We start from the raw sequence: 16,231 nt of genomic DNA on the forward strand, positions 1-16,231 counted from the left end.
TCGTACCTAGGGTGAGGTAGGGGAAGCGGTGGCGCCCCAGGAATGATGATGAAGCGTTTGCGCCATTGAATAAATGTCTTCTCTGTTTCTCCTAGTGTCTTCTCCCCATCACCACCTTCAATGTCAAGAGGAACATTGCTGTAACCTTTGAGCACTCTATCGACCGAGACGCTAGCATATCCAGGTTGAATAACTGATCCATGGATTCTTGGTGTCTTCGTTCGGTCTATTGGAGATACAACCCCGACAGCCACCATGATTGATGCATTACCATCTGGAATGTGCAGCTCACATTTTGTTAGAGGCTCGGTAATGTCATCAACAGGGAAGCGCAACCCAGCGTCGTCTTGAATAACTGGCAGCTCCGTAGAAGCACAACTGCTTTTCATCTGACCAACGGGGCTAATGGTGACTCCCGGCGTTGATTGCGATTGCATTTGACTCATTGCTAGCTGCACTTGCCTCTTGATCTCCTCCTGCATTCTTGCCTCAAGAGATTTTTCTCGTTCACGTGATTCAAGCAATGCTTGTCGTGACTCATCAACAAATTGCTCCAATGCACGAATTCGTTCTGCCTCCTCATCCTTCTTTCTCTGGCGGCTTCTGTAGGTATCCTTGTCTGCTGGGAATGCGTGTAGCCACGGAACCGCCCCATAGCCTCTTGTTCGACCACCGTGTTCGGGATTCTCTAGGGCATATGTCAATTCATCCTTCTCTCTGTTGGGCTTGAAAACACCACTATCAGCTTCTTCCCTAGCACGAGCTAGTCTCTGTGTTGCTCTCTCAATTTTTTGGCCGAAAATTAGCTTGCCAGTGTCTGGGTCTAGGCTTCCCCCATGAGCGTAGAACCAATTCTTCGCGCGTTGAGGCCAGTTCTTTTCTATTGTTTCAGGTATGATTCCCTTGGCAGTAATCTCTGCTTCTAGGTTCTGCCACTTGGGAATAGCACTCCTATAACCACCTGATCCCATGCGATGATGGTATTGCTTCTGTCGGGCATTCTGCCGATTCCTCATCACACGTTCCTCACTGTCTTGAGATGTCTTGTATTCTACGAAGGCATCCCAATGGGACTCCAACTTGACAAACGCCTTAGCATTGAAATTCGGCGTAGCATTCTTCAAGATAAACTTTTTATACAATGTCTTCTTCCAACTCTGGAACAATGTTGCCATCTTCTTCATTGTCCAATCCCTCACTAGCTCCTTCAAAGCATCATCTGCTTGTAATGTGAAATGCTGAGTGATATCTCTCCAAGCTAGGTTCTTATCACGATCAGATACAAAACTAACATTAGGAGCGGATATCTTCTGCTTCCATTCACGAGCACTAACTGGGATCCTATCCCTTACAATGAACCCACATTGATTGACATATGTCTGAGCATGTGGTCCCAATGGTTTGCCGGTGTCGGTGTCGAATTCTGATATTATGAAACGGCCCTCTAATGGCTTTTTTGGCCCTCGGACTTTCCTACTTTTGTCGGTGGTTGATGTAGATCCAGAGACCGGCTACATGAGTAGAAACACAACGATTAACAACAAATATACGTACGCATGCATCTATAAGAGATGATAGATAATCGAATATACCTCGCCAGTATTTTCTTGCGCGACAATTTGTTGATCTTCAACCACCGGCATATTCAGGATATCCTCATAATCAGCAAAGTACTGACTCGTGTCATCTACATCCACATTGGTGCCGGCGTTGATAATATCCGCCATTATGTCATCACTCAAGTTATCATCCGGAGCAGCCATTTGTATCTTCAAGATAACACATAGATAGAATTATTATGGTACATAACATAAGTACATGTGATAACACATATAGAATTACTAAATCCAATTAAATATAATAACACATAATATTTCATAAGGATAAACAATAATAAGGTATAGGCTTTGGAATCGAATCAAAAACACTTTCGATCCAAAAACATGGAAATAAGTACATGTATATATATACACATAGAATGATACAATATATTTTCTCTCTCTCTCAACACATAGAAATAAGTGCATATGTCTATATCTCTAGATATGCATGTGATAACACATTGAATGTCTCTCTAGATACAATTTTCTCTCTCTCTCAACACATGAAAATAAGTACATGTATATATACATATAGAAATAATTAAGTACATATGTATACCATATAGAATCTCTCTCTAGATATATATAAGAGATAGAATATATAATTACTAAATCCAATTAAATAAATCCAACATGAAATTAGATAAACTAGTAATAGATAATACATTTTAAAAAATCTAACTAACTAAAAAATTACCTAAAAAACTAACATATATCACCTAACAATCTAACTAACATATATCAATTATCTAATAAATCTAACTAACTAAAAATCTAACTAACATATATCAATTATCTAATAAATCTAACTAACTAAAAAATCTAACTAACATATATCAAAAACTATCTAAAAAACTAACTAAAAAACTAAATAACTACTAAATATTGTTTATTAGTATTATCTAAAAAAACAATGAAAAATCCAACATTATAATCGATCGACGACGGCAGTGAGGCCGGGCGGGCGGGCGAGTTCGACGACGAGGCCGGGCGGGCGGGGCTCGACGACGGTAGACGAGGCCGGGCGGGCGAGGCTCGACGACGGCAGCCGATCGAGAGCGCAGTAGAGATCGAGTTCGACGGCGGTGGGCGCGCGGGAAGCCTCGGCGACGGAGGGTGGGATCGGGTGCAGCGGCGGAGACGGGATGCGGCGCGATGCGGGCCGGGAGAATGGCGCGGCCGGGTGGGGGTAGACGACGACGGCGGCGCGGCAGGACGAGCTCGACGACGGCGGATGGCGCGGCCGAGACGAGATCGAAGATGAACAGAACAGACGTTCGATATATATAGGCCGGGACCCTTTAGTCCCGGCTAGTAACACCAACCGGGACTAAAAACCCTTTAGTCCCGGCTGGTATTACCAGCCGGGACTAAAGGCCCAACCCTTTAGTCCCGGCTCGCCTTACAAGCCGGGACTAAAGGCTTTTAGTCCCGGTTGGTTTGACCAGCCGGGACTAAAGGTATTTTTGGGCGCGCAACGAAATTGCCGCCCACCCTTTAGTCCCGGTTCTTAGTCTGGGCCGGGACTGAAGGCCTAAAAGTTTTGGCAACCCGCCAGCGTAATTGGCCTGGGGTTTTGATTTTGTTTAATACTAGGTTAAACAATTAATTCCATATCAACTTCAATACTTTGCAATATTTATTTTAAAAAATACTATTGATTAACTAATTATTTATTGTAAATAGGAAAATTTTGTAACCTAAAGTTTTTAATTTCTTTTATGAATATAGAATATAAATGTTACTAATACTAAGTATTTTGTTAATGCAAAAATATATTTGTAACTTAAAATTAATAAAACTAATATTATTCGATAGGAAATTTATTATCACATTATTGTAACGTCAATGTTTCAATTTTTTTTCGGTTTTTGACCAAAATTGACAGGAAATTTTTGTTAAACCTATAAAAATAAAGAAAATATAGTATTTTTTGTTGTACAACTTTTTCAAATGAAAAAATGGCCTATATAAGGATTGTTGTTTTTTCAATTCGACCAAAATTAACAAACTTGGTATTCAAAACTTTTCAATTCGAAGTCATTTAGAGTCCATAATACTAGGGACAAAGTGTTGTTTTTTCATTTGACCAAATTTGACTTGGTCAAACTTGCTCAAATGAGACACTAAATGACCTCAGATGAAAAAACTCTGAATACCAAGTTTGATCATCTCAGCAAGATCTACAATTGTTACATAGATCATTTTCCCATTTGAGAAATTTTTATCAAACACTAGTCACAATTTTCCTTATCTCTTATAGACTTCTAAAACTATGTCACACACTTGTGAAAATTGAACTACATTTTGTTCAAGCTTTCTCAAATGAAAAAATGGTCTATATAAGGATTGTAGATATTGATGATATGAACAAACTTGGTATTCAAAACTTTTCAATTTTAGACAATCTAGGGTTCCGAAAACTAGTTTGTAGGCGTCAAAATTTAAAAATCATAAATTTGAACCGTCCAAACTTTCTCAAATGGAAAGTTGACCAAAACAACAATTGTAGATCTTTTTGAGTTTAACAAACTTGGTATTCAAAACTTTTCAATTCGAAGTCATTTAGAGTCCATAATACTAGGGTCAAAGTGTTGTTTTTTCATTTGACCAAATTTGACTTGGTCAAACTTGCTCAAATGAGACACTAAATGACCTCAGATGAAAAAACTCTGAATACCAAGTTTGATCATCTCAGCAAGATCTACAATTGTTACATAGATCATTTTCCCATTTGAGAAATTTTTATCAAACACTAGTCACAATTTTCCTTATCTCTTATAGACTTCTAAAACTATGTCACACACTTGTGAAAATTGAACTACATTTTGTTCAAGCTTTCTCAAATGAAAAAATGGTCTATATAAGGATTGTAGATATTGATGATATGAACAAACTTGGTATTCAAAACTTTTCAATTTTAGACAATCTAGGGTTCCGAAAACTAGTTTGTAGGCGTCAAAATTTAAAAATCATAAATTTGAACCGTCCAAACTTTCTCAAATGGAAAGTTGACCAAAACAACAATTGTAGATCTTTTTGAGTTTAACAAACTTGGTATTCAAAACTTTTCAATTCGAAGTCATTTAGAGTCCATAATACTAGGGTCAAAGTGTTGTTTTTTCATTTGACCAAATTTGACTTGGTCAAACTTGCTCAAATGAGACACTAAATGACCTCAGATGAAAAAACTCTGAATACCAAGTTTGATCATCTCAGCAAGATCTACAATTGTTACATAGATCATTTTCCCATTTGAGAAATTTTTATCAAACACTAGTCACAATTTTCCTTATCTCTTATAGACTTCTAAAACTATGTCACACACTTGTGAAAATTGAACTACATTTTGTTCAAGCTTTCTCAAATGAAAAAATGGTCTATATAAGGATTGTAGATATTGATGATATGAACAAACTTGGTATTCAAAACTTTTCAATTTTAGACAATCTAGGGTTCCGAAAACTAGTTTGTAGGCGTCAAAATTTAAAAATCATAAATTTGAACCGTCCAAACTTTCTCAAATGGAAAGTTGACCAAAACAACAATTGTAGATCTTTTTGAGTTTAACAAACTTGGTATTCAAAACTTTTCAATTCGAAGTCATTTAGAGTCCATAATACTAGGGTCAAAGTGTTGTTTTTTCATTTGACCAAATTTGACTTGGTCAAACTTGCTCAAATGAGACACTAAATGACCTCAGATGAAAAAACTCTGAATACCAAGTTTGATCATCTCAGCAAGATCTACAATTGTTACATAGATCATTTTCCCATTTGAGAAATTTTTATCAAACACTAGTCACAATTTTCCTTATCTCTTATAGACTTCTAAAACTATGTCACACACTTGTGAAAATTGAACTACATTTTGTTCAAGCTTTCTCAAATGAAAAAATGGTCTATATAAGGATTGTAGATATTGATGATATGAACAAACTTGGTATTCAAAACTTTTCAATTTTAGACAATCTAGGGTTCCGAAAACTAGTTTGTAGGCGTCAAAATTTAAAAATCATAAATTTGAACCGTCCAAACTTTCTCAAATGGAAAGTTGACCAAAACAACAATTGTAGATCTTTTTGAGTTTAACAAACTTGGTATTCAAAACTTTTCAATTCGAAGTCATTTAGAGTCCATAATACTAGGGTCAAAGTGTTGTTTTTTCATTTGACCAAATTTGACTTGGTCAAACTTGCTCAAATGAGACACTAAATGACCTCAGACGAAAAAACTCTGAATACCAAGTTTGATCATCTCAGCAAGATCTACAATTGTTACATAGATCATTTTCCCATTTGAGAAATTTTTATCAAACACTAGTCACAATTTTCCTTATCTCTTATAGACTTTCTAAAACTATGTCACACACTTGTGAAAATTGAACTACATTTTATTCAAGCTTTCTCAAATGAAAAAATGGTCTATATAAGGATTGTAGATATTGATGATATGAACAAACTTGGTATTCAAAACTTTTCAATTTTAGACAATCTAGGGTTCCGAAAACATATTACATAATATCCGTCTCTAAAACATAATATATTAAACATGCATCGTTGTATCATGCGGGCACAACAGTGAATTTCTTCTTGACGTATGACCCTTGGTTATGATCTTGTCGTAACCATGGAGTGTCTTCATCATTTAACATGATGCTTGGATCTTTCTTCACTATGAAGGGTGGAATTCGGACATTTCTTTCGTAATCTTCGGACATGTCTGACTTGTCTTCAATTCCTACTATATTTATTTTCCCAGAAAGAATTATGTGGCGCTTTGGCTCATTGATCATTGAGTTGATGTCTTCGTTTTTTCCTCTCTTTGATTTTGTAGACATGTCTTTCACATAGAACACCTGACTCACATCGGCAGCAAGGACGAATGGTTCCTCTTTGTATCCAATATTGTTGAGGTCCACTGTTGTCATTCCATACTCTTTGTCGACTGTTACCCCTCCTCCGGTCAGCTTCACCCATTGGCACCGGAACAAAGGGACTTTAAAATTAGGTGCGTAGTCTAGTTCCCATATCTCTTCTATGCGGCCATAATATGTTTGTATATTCCCATTTGGATCTGTGCCATCTATGCGAACACCACTATTTTGATTGGTGCTCCTTTTATCTTGGGCAACTGTGTAAAATGTATTCCCATTTATCTCGTACCCTTGGTACGTGAGGATATGCCACGATGGCTGCCTAGCCAACAAATACAGTTGCTCATCAATATTGTCATCGCCTTGACATTCTTTTCGCAACCAACCACTGAAACTTTTCATGTGCTGACGCCTAATCCAAGCTTCAGTCTTCCCTGGAAACTTGGATCGTAAGAACTCCTTATGTATCTCGATGTACGGATGCACCAATGACGAGTTCTGAAGAACTGTGTAGTGTGCTTTATTGAAATAATCGTCTTCCATGCCAATATATGTTTTCTTCCCTAAAGTTCCTTTACCACTGAGTCTCCCCTCATGTCGTGATTCGGGAACGCCAATCGGAGCAATGTCAGGAATAAAGTCAACACAGAACTCAATGACCTCCTCTGTTCCATAGCCCTGGGCGATGCTTCCTTCAGGCTTAGAACGGACTTTCACATATTTCTTCAAGACTCCCATAAACCTCTCGAAGGGGAACATGTTATGTAAGAACACAGGTCCAAGAATACTAATCTCCTTCACCAAATGAACTAGGATGTGTGTCATGATATTAAAGAAGGATGGAGGGAACACCAACTCAAAGCTGACAAGACATTGAACCACATCGTTCTGTAGAGTAGCTAGTTCCACTGGATTGATTGCCTTCTGAGAAATTGCATTGAGAAATGCACATAGCTTCACGGTGGCTAGACGTACATGTGGAGGTAGAATTCCTCTTAAAGCAACTGGAAGCAATTGCGTCATAAGCACGTGGCAGTCGTGGGACTTTAAGTTTAGGAATTTTTTATCTGGCACATTTATTATACCCTTTATATTGGAGGAGAATCCCGATGGGACCTTGATGCTGCTTAGACATTCGAACATGCTGTCCCTCTCTTCTTTGCTAAGCGTGTAGCTAGCAGGACTTAAGTAATGACGTCCATCACCTGTCTTCTCTGGATGAAGGTTGTCTCGTTCTTTCATGCACTGCAAGTCCTGGCGTGCTTCAAGTGAATCCTTTGGCTTCCCGTACACACCCATGAATCCTAACAGGTTCACACAAAGATTCTTTGTCAGGTGCATCACGTCGATTGCGTTGCGGACCTCTAGGACTTGCCAATAGGGTAGCTCCCAAAAGATGGACTTCTTCTTCCACATGGGTGCATGTCCATTAGCATCTTTGGGAACAGATTCACTGCCTTGTCCCTTTCCAAATACTACTTTCACATCCTTGACCATTGCGAGTACATCTTCCCCGGTTCGGTTATGAGGCTTCTTCCGGTGGTCTGGCTTACCTTTAAAATGCTTCCCTTTCTTTCTTACTTGGTGGTTCAAAGGAAGGAATCGACGATGGCCAAGGTACACGACCTTTCGACATCTTTTCAAATATATACTGTCAAGGTCATCAAAACAATGTGTGCATGCATTATATCCTTTGTTTGTCTGACCTGAAAGATTACTTAAAGCAGGCCAATCATTGATGGTTACGAACAACATTGCTCGTAGGTCAAAGTGTTCTTGTTTGTACTCATCCCAGACACGTACACCTGGTTTGTTCCATAAAACTAGAAGTTCTTCAACTAATGGCTTCAGATATACATCAATATCGTTGCCAGGTTGCCTCGGACCTTGGATGAGGATCGGCATCATAATGAACTTCCGCTTCATGCATAACCATGGAGGAAGGTTGTAGATACATAGAGTAACTGGCCAAGTGCTATGACTAGTGCTCTGCTGTCCAAAAGGATTCATACCATCTGTACTTAAGGCGAACCTTAAGTTTCTAACCTCATTTGCAAACTCTGAAAATTCTCTATCTATCGCTCTCCACTGGGACCCATCAGCTGGGTGTCTCAGCATATTGTCTACCTTACGGTCTTCTTTATACCACCGCAACAACTTTGCGTGGTCTTTATTTCTGAACAAACGTTTTAAGCGTGGTATTATAGGAGCATACCACATAACCTTGGCAGGGATTTTCTTTCTAGGACGTTGTTCACCCTCGACGTCACCAGGATCATCGCGCCTGATCTTATACCGCGATGCTTTACATACCGGGCATTCATCCAAATTCTCGTATTCATTGCCATGGTAGAGGATACAGTCATTAGGACATGCATGTATCTTCTGGATTTTTAATCCCAAAGGGCAGACAACCTTTTTTGCTTCGTACGTAGTGGTGGGCAATTCATTTGGCTTCGGAAGCATCTTCTTTATGAGGTTTAATAAATTCCCAAATGCCTTATCGGATACACCATTCTTTGCCTTCCACTGTAGCAATTCCAGTGTTGTACCCAGCTTTTTTTGCCCCTCTTCGGCCATCGGGTATAGCAACTTCCTATGATCCTCAAGCATGCGCTCCAACTTAACTTTCTCTTTTTCACTTTCCCATTCTTGTTGTGCATCACGAATGGCATCGCCAAGAGCATCACCGAGATCATCTTCTACCGCTACCTCTTCTTCATCTCCCCCCATTGTAGTATCATCAAAGGCACCATACTGAGCAATAATGTCATCAATGTCTAAATCTTCTCCTTCACCTTCTTCCATCATGACCCCGCTTTCTCCATGCTTAGTCCAACATATATAGTTTGACATGAAACCTGACTTAAGCAAATGTGAATGAAGACTCATTGAGCTTGAATATTCCTTTAAATTCTTACATAGGGCACATGGACAGCATATGAAACCATCCCGCTTATTTGCCTCGGCCACACCTAAGAAATAGTGCAAGCCCTCTATAAAGTCTTGGGAGCGACGATCGGCATTGTACATCCAATGGCGTGACATAATCTGTATTACACGACAAATTATGAAAACCTTGAACATAATTAAGTATTTTATTACACAACATAAATGACACACACACGGTTGATTAATTAACTAAGCCTGGCTACAACGTAAGCAATCCCAACTATCACTAAACAAACTAAAACTACAATGCACTTCAGTAACATAATTATTTTGTGATCGTACGCAACTAAAACAGACAAATCATTCTTCTGTTGAATATCAATAAGCTTCTCCTGCTGGCTCACTGCCTCATCAGCAGCATCCGCTACCTCAAGCGCACCCAAATTCTGCACGTATGTAGCATAATCTTCCTCCCAGTACCAACCATCGCATCCATTGCCCTCCCACTGAAATTAAAGCCAAAAAATATTTAGTCAAAAATATTCAAGAAAAGCAGGTCAATTAGCCATAATTATAAAATGCGTAAGAAACTCACATCGCGATCCGGGCACTTGTAGAAAACACGACCCTTGTTGGGTCCCTGTCTCTTGACTCGGTACTCCATCACAATCTTCTGCTTACACTTGCCGCAGATAATGAGAGGGAGTTCTGGCCTCAGTCGTTTCGCAACCGAACGAGAGGCCGAGGATCCAGTAACAGTTGTCATCTACTTTCTATACTTATTTTTGCAAACTAGTGTAAATTTCATATTTTCAAATATCCATCAAATTATAGCTCAAAAACATGTTTCAATAAATAACCATCCGTACTAGTTGACCTTGCTTACGTGATCATCTCGGCGAGCATTTCTCCACCGGACGGCACCGTACTTGGCCAAGGAAGAGCTCCGATTCTACGAGAAAGGGAACACGGTCTTCCACGACCGTTGCCGCTCTCCCTCGTAGAATCAAAGCTCCTCCTTGACGTCCGTTACCGCTCGGCAGAGAACATGCTCGCCGAGATGAACACGGTCCGCAAGTTCAACTAGTGCGGATTTTCTACAATTTTCTAACAATTTTCTAAGTTTTTCATTTCATGGAAAAATTAATTCTAAGATCACGTAAGCCACCGGGGACGAGAATGGCGCGTGCTCCAGCGAGGACGAGCGAGGCGTGATTTTGATGAACTAATTTAACTTTTGTTTATCCAAACATATATGCAAATCATCATGTGATTTTGAGCTAAAAATGACATATAAAATCATAATAAAGTCCAACATATAAAGTTACACATGCATCTACATCGCAAAATGAGATAAGCTACTGATAAAACATAAGAGGATTAAGTTTGTTACCTCCAAAATCGAAGAGCAACACCAATGGAGGGGGAGAGTGCAAGAACAACAGCAAGCTGAAGAACAGAGGCAGTGAGTTTGAATAATGGAATGGCTCGGGCTCGGGGAGGAAGAATTGAGCAGAATTATAGGCCGGGATAATTAGTCCCGGTTAGGGGTCCAAACCGGGACTAAATATTAATCTTTATTCCCGGGGCATAACCCAAACCGGGACTAAAAGCTTTAGTCCCGGCTGGTATTACCAACCGGGACTAAAGGTAAACCTTTAGTCCCGGTTGGTAATACCAGCCGGGACTAAAGATCCCTGCCCCGCGGACGACCGTTGGGCAGGGACCTTTAGTCCCGGTTGGTATTACCAACCGGGACTAAAGGGTCCTTTAGTCCCGGGGGCAAAAAATGCCGAGGCTAATGCTAAATTGGGACATCGTTCTAAAGTCTGTTCTCTAGTAGCGCTAGGTGCCTAGGTGTGAAAGAGAATGATGACGCCCATGCTGGCTTTAACTTTTCAGTACATTCACTTCCTTATATAACCAACTTTCTGAAAAGCAACTTTCTGAAAAGAGAATGATGCAGCCAGAGTCTTTTGTTCCCACTTTCTGAAAAGCAACTTTCTCAATTGACAATAAAATGGCGACGACACGACGAAACGCTTTCCATCCACACACCGGACACCGGGTTGTTCCGTGTCCACCTCGTAGCTGCCACTGCCAGTCGATATCATCAAAATGTCATTCCAAGAAATGTACCAAGTAATTGCCTTCACTTTCACAAGAAAATGCGACTCCTTCTCATTGTCTTCTAAGACATTGATGCCATATTGCCATCAACAAATTAAAGCTTTGTTTCGCACAGCTCTTGATGGCTCTGTCTCCATTTTATAAATCAACTCTTTCTTGCTAAAATAATCTGGAAGCCTGGAAAGCAATTTTTTTGTAACTTCAGAAGCTCCTATGACTCTATGAGTCAGTAAAACTGTAGCAGGAGACGTACCAAACTGGTGAATTTATCAATCAATAATAGAACCAAAAATGAAAAAGAAAGGGGGCACTGGAACTAATCGTTGTGCTAGATATAATTAACGTACCTGGTCTACTACTCCCTCTGAACGATTCAAAAAAAGGCAAACGCAAAAGAAGTTGAGGTGATTAAAAATGTGCCTCGCCTAATTAATCATCAGTAATCCACGAGACGAATTTATTAAGCCTACATGTTTACTATAGCATAACATTGTCAAATCATGGACTAATTAGGCTTAATAAATTTGTCTCGTAAATTAGTCTCAATTTATAAAATTAATTATTTTTAGTCTATATTTAATAGACTATGCATGTGTCTATACGTACCCAACTTTAGCCGGTGAAAATGAAAGTCTGCATGAATTTGAACTGTGTGCCGCTGCCGACCGCACCACGTCACGGGGACGCGTTGATACTAAGGCTGGATAACGAGCCGGCTCAGCTCGTTTCGGCTCAGCTCATTCTGGCTCGTTAAGATAACGAGCTAGCTCGGCTCGGCTCGTTATCCTAACGAGCCAGAAAGCCAGCTTGGCTCGGCTCGTTAAAAGCTCGAGCTGGCTCGTTAAGCTCGCGAGCCAGGTATAAAAAATACACAAAATATAATATTTGTATTTATCTAAAGTTTGAGAATAATAATAATACAAAAGAAATGAATCTAACAACCTTAAATCGAATAAAAAAATTAATACGCACTAATATATATACAAGTATAATAAAATATTATAGTATTTATGTATCTAACTACCTTAAATGATACTTTTTTTCTAGAAGCTTGGCTCGTTTAGCTCGCGAGCGGCTCGCGAGCTGGCTCGAGTTGGCTCGTTATAGCTAACGAGCTAAAATCTTGGCTCGGCTCGGCTCGTTATCTTAACGAGCCGAGCCGAGTCGAGCCAGCCACGAGCCGAGCGAGCTAACGAGCTTCGAGTTTTTCGTCTAGCCTTAGTTGATACTAGCACACATCACAAACGACAAGGCCCGCACCGCGTCCACGTCCACCGCACATCATCATTGCTGCAAATGTCCTTTCCAGCGTCTCAGTCGTCACAGAAAAACAGCTGCGAATGATTGTTACTGCCAACCAATAACGGGCCCACTCGGTTTCAATCTGCTCGAGGGAAACTTTGGCGTCCGACGAGGCGACGACTCCGAAGCCGAAGCCGGATTCTGGCCGAGCCTGGGCCCCCGGTAGGGACACCGAGGACAAGGAGGCGAGGCTTGACATGCACACCGTCAAGCAGTACTCCGATCCGTAGCAGCCTGGGCCATGCGATGTTCTCACTCCTGTCACCATCGGCACGTCAGCTTATCACTTTCATCTCGTCTCAGAGTGGTCGAGAGACTCCAATGCCCGTGCAATGCAGAGCAAAATGATGTAGGAGTACAACTAACTAGCGATGCCCTATTGCCATCTGAAGGATCCGATTCCCTTCAGGTTGATAGGGCCGTTGCACAAATTAAACTAAGAAGGTAATTAGGGCCAGTTTTGCCAGCTGGGAGGAACTGGAAGGCGTGCATCTCTACCTTTTGATGCGTGATGCCTCACATGTGAACGTGGAGCACCGTTTCTGTTCAGGCCTTTGATTCAGAAGGTAACACTTTTTATGTTTTCGTCCATTTGTTCTAAGAAACCGTACGGCCAAACTAGGAAACTCATATGCGCGTCTGGGCAAAGCCGGATGAGCCAGATGACGCGTAGTTCCTCGGCACGCCGCATGGGACGGCTGGGAGCCATCGGAGCGGAGCACACGGTTATATGGGTCGAAGTCGACGGCACGGTAATTGGCAAAGACAAAGACAGTGCCGTCAGGGAGGAGGTGGAGGAACGGCCGAAAGGGTACAGGTTGTTCTCGGCGTCGGGCTCCGTTGTCTCGTCCATAAACGGAAAGAACGTCAGCGCCGGCGCGGCGTCGGCGTGCGGGAAGTACTCGAGGTTGAACTGCCTCCGCCCGCCGAGGATGAGCACGCGGCCGTCGGGGAGGATCATGTCGGTGGCGTACCACCGCCGCGCGGCGAGGAACGAGGGGAGCTCGACCCAGCCCGTGGCCGGCGAGAAGAGCCGCGCGACGCGGTCGCCGCCGGTCTGGAGGAGCGTGCCGTTGGGGAGCAGCGCCCCGGACGAGCACCACGGGTTGGTGGCGAGCGGGTACGAGTGCAGCACGTTGGAGCGGAGGTCCAGGAGCACCGAGTGCGCCGTGCAGTCGGCGCCGTCGACGGTGGCCGCGCACGGCGCCAGCGCGGCCAGCGAGATGTTGGAGGGCCCGTGTCGGTGCGGTCGAACATGAGGACGAAGTCCCCCGGGAGCAGCTGCATGTGCATCGCCGACACGCCGATGCTCGCGTGGAGGAGCTGCCATTCTCCTTGGGACGGGGCATCATCGGCGGCGGCGGCATTGGCAATGCAGCTGGCGATCAGGAGAAGGTGGAGAAGGAAGGATCTTGGCTTGGGCATGGCTGCTGAGCATGCACGCATGCGATCTTTAAGCCTTTTCATGCATCCTTGCATTGTGATAAGCTAAGGTAGGGTGTACAGAGTGTGTTGCATACTTGCATCGCGCATTGTGAAGTTGTGTTGGTGGAGGGTTGGTACAGGGAAGGTTGTGGGGAAATGGGGAATACGCATTTCATGCTTGGAACCGGGTATCCGATTTAAATGATACAAACTTTTTGGACTCAACGGAATTAGGTGAATCTTGAAATTTTTGGACCGGCATTCATTCTGTTCACCAGTGAAAATATTCAGGTTTAGCTAATAATTAGCTGATTTTTGGCCAAAATCTGATCAAGAGGCCGGCATAAAGAGGAAACTAATGATTAGGAGAAATATGCACTTTTACACTGAAGGAAGAACTTGCGAGTTTGTTTGAACTCTAGACTAGACTAAAAGTTCAAATCTTGTCCAACTTTTTGACTGGTGCAATGTTGTTTTAGCCCTCACTGAAATAGGTGAATTTTGCAGAAATTCAGATGTTTCGGACCAAATCCCGGAAACCTCTTGAGGTAGAATCACCCAATTTATAAGAGCTCAATTATGATGGCCGGCATTTCGAGGATTAATAGCAGCTACGCACTTGAACTCTATAATCCGGTAGTCTGTTGAGGGTCGAAGGACTAGGATGACACCATCTATCGCAATCTGGGATAGAGTACAACACATTGATACATAGGGTTACAATAGAAGTGGTTTACAAATTAGAGTGCGGAAGTATAATTTATTACACTAACTTGATTCAAATATAAGTAGTTCAAACCTACCTTGAAACACTCAAAATCAAGTGAGCCGGTAAAAGGATGTTCATTACGTATAAGATCAACATGAGAACCGAGGGATGTTAGAGCATATCTTCACGGGTTTAAGAATAAAATGATCCCCTTTTTCATTAACTAGTGATAATAAAGATTGAAGGCAAAAAGTAAACTCCACTAGACCCCTTTCTAATCTCCTTACACTATTGTTTTATTAATTGAGAAAACCACCCCCTGAATCCCTCAAAAGAAAGGGGAGATCAAATCAATCCCCCTTCCCTTACCCTCCCCGCATGCAGTGGTGTGTAGTGGCTAGAGACATGGCGGAGAAGAGAGGGCCTTTGTTATTACTAATAACAAAGGCCTGAATAATTGTAACGTTGTGGCAAGCACCGAGTATACATTGTTATCTGAAAATAACTCTCAAGAAGTTCCATGTTCTCCTAACATGGTCTCGTGCAAGCTACAATTCACGAAGAAAAAACAAATATTGGCAATATGATTGATTCTAGAGTAAATTTGCGCAAAGGATCTGGTCTTTACATTGTCGGTTTTCCATGACCTGACTTGAGATAGATAGAAGCAGCCCACACCATTTCCAGTATTAACAAACCAGAAACTGAAGTGAGGCTTGCTATGTACATCCACTTGGCAAGCTGCATTTCCAGACACACCATAAACCATCCAAGCTGAAAGAAGCTGTATCATAACGTTTGTTCTGTAACGACTCAAACTTATATATACACATGCCTCTCAATTCTCGAGTGGCAAACTGCATGGAAATTCAACTGTAAGCGAGCAGCGGGACGTCGATATGGCTGAACTTGTCCCACTCAGGGCCAGATTCCCCTTCAGCTATGGAAGCGAGCAGCGGGACGTCGCAATCTACATGCAAATCCCTTGGGTTTACGTCCTGCAAGTATCCAGCGAGTGTTTTCATGCCGTAGTCCTCCAGTGTGAGTCTATGAAGTGCAGGCAAACCCTCCAATACCTTCAACTCTGGGCATCTTATGATCATGAGGTCCTGCAAATTTGGCAGATTGCTGATCCTCTCCAGGCTAGGACATCCAGCCACCTGAATTTTCAAATCAGAACCAAAGTTCTCCAAAGCGCTTGGGTGCTCATGATGGTGTGGTAGTAAGAACTCTGGCCCAACAGCCGGTGCTCGCCCAGAGAGGCCGAAGGCCTGCGCCAAGCAGCAGGAGCCGCGTG

General features: G+C 42.0%; 1 protein-coding gene across 1 annotated transcript; it reads right to left on the bottom strand.

Annotated features, from left to right (window-relative positions):
* Positions 1-6,164: 6,164 nt before the first annotated feature.
* On the bottom strand, positions 6,165-10,296 carry LOC136485705 (uncharacterized). Its single transcript, XM_066482540.1, has 6 exons — positions 9,964-10,296; positions 9,773-9,874; positions 8,459-9,527; positions 7,839-8,362; positions 6,919-7,685; positions 6,165-6,798 (listed from the first exon to the last, which is right to left on the bottom strand). The coding sequence occupies exons 1-6, from the start codon at positions 10,132-10,134 to the stop codon at positions 6,165-6,167; spliced, it is 3,267 nt and encodes a 1,088-aa protein (XP_066338637.1). The 5' UTR covers positions 10,135-10,296.
* Between the last annotated feature and the right edge of the window lie 5,935 nt (positions 10,297-16,231).

The sequence above is a fragment of the Miscanthus floridulus genome, chromosome 10 (genome assembly GCF_019320115.1).
Source record: "Miscanthus floridulus cultivar M001 chromosome 10, ASM1932011v1, whole genome shotgun sequence".
NCBI classification, from domain to species: domain Eukaryota; kingdom Viridiplantae; phylum Streptophyta; class Magnoliopsida; order Poales; family Poaceae; genus Miscanthus; species Miscanthus floridulus.

What these genes read in the sequence shown, in the direction of transcription:
- LOC136485705 (XM_066482540.1), bottom strand. Translation starts at nt 10,134, where the DNA reads ATGACAACTGTTACTGGATCCTCGGCCTCTCGTTCGGTTGCGAAACGA. An exon ending in ACAAGTGCCCGGATCGCGAT is followed by an intron (nt 9,875 to 9,963) that starts GTGAGTTTCTTA and finishes CTTTAATTTCAG; the next exon opens with TGGGAGGGCAATGGATGCGA. An exon ending in TTTTGGACAGCAGAGCACTA is followed by an intron (nt 8,363 to 8,458) that starts GTCATAGCACTT and finishes TCCTCATCCAAG; the next exon opens with GTCCGAGGCAACCTGGCAAC.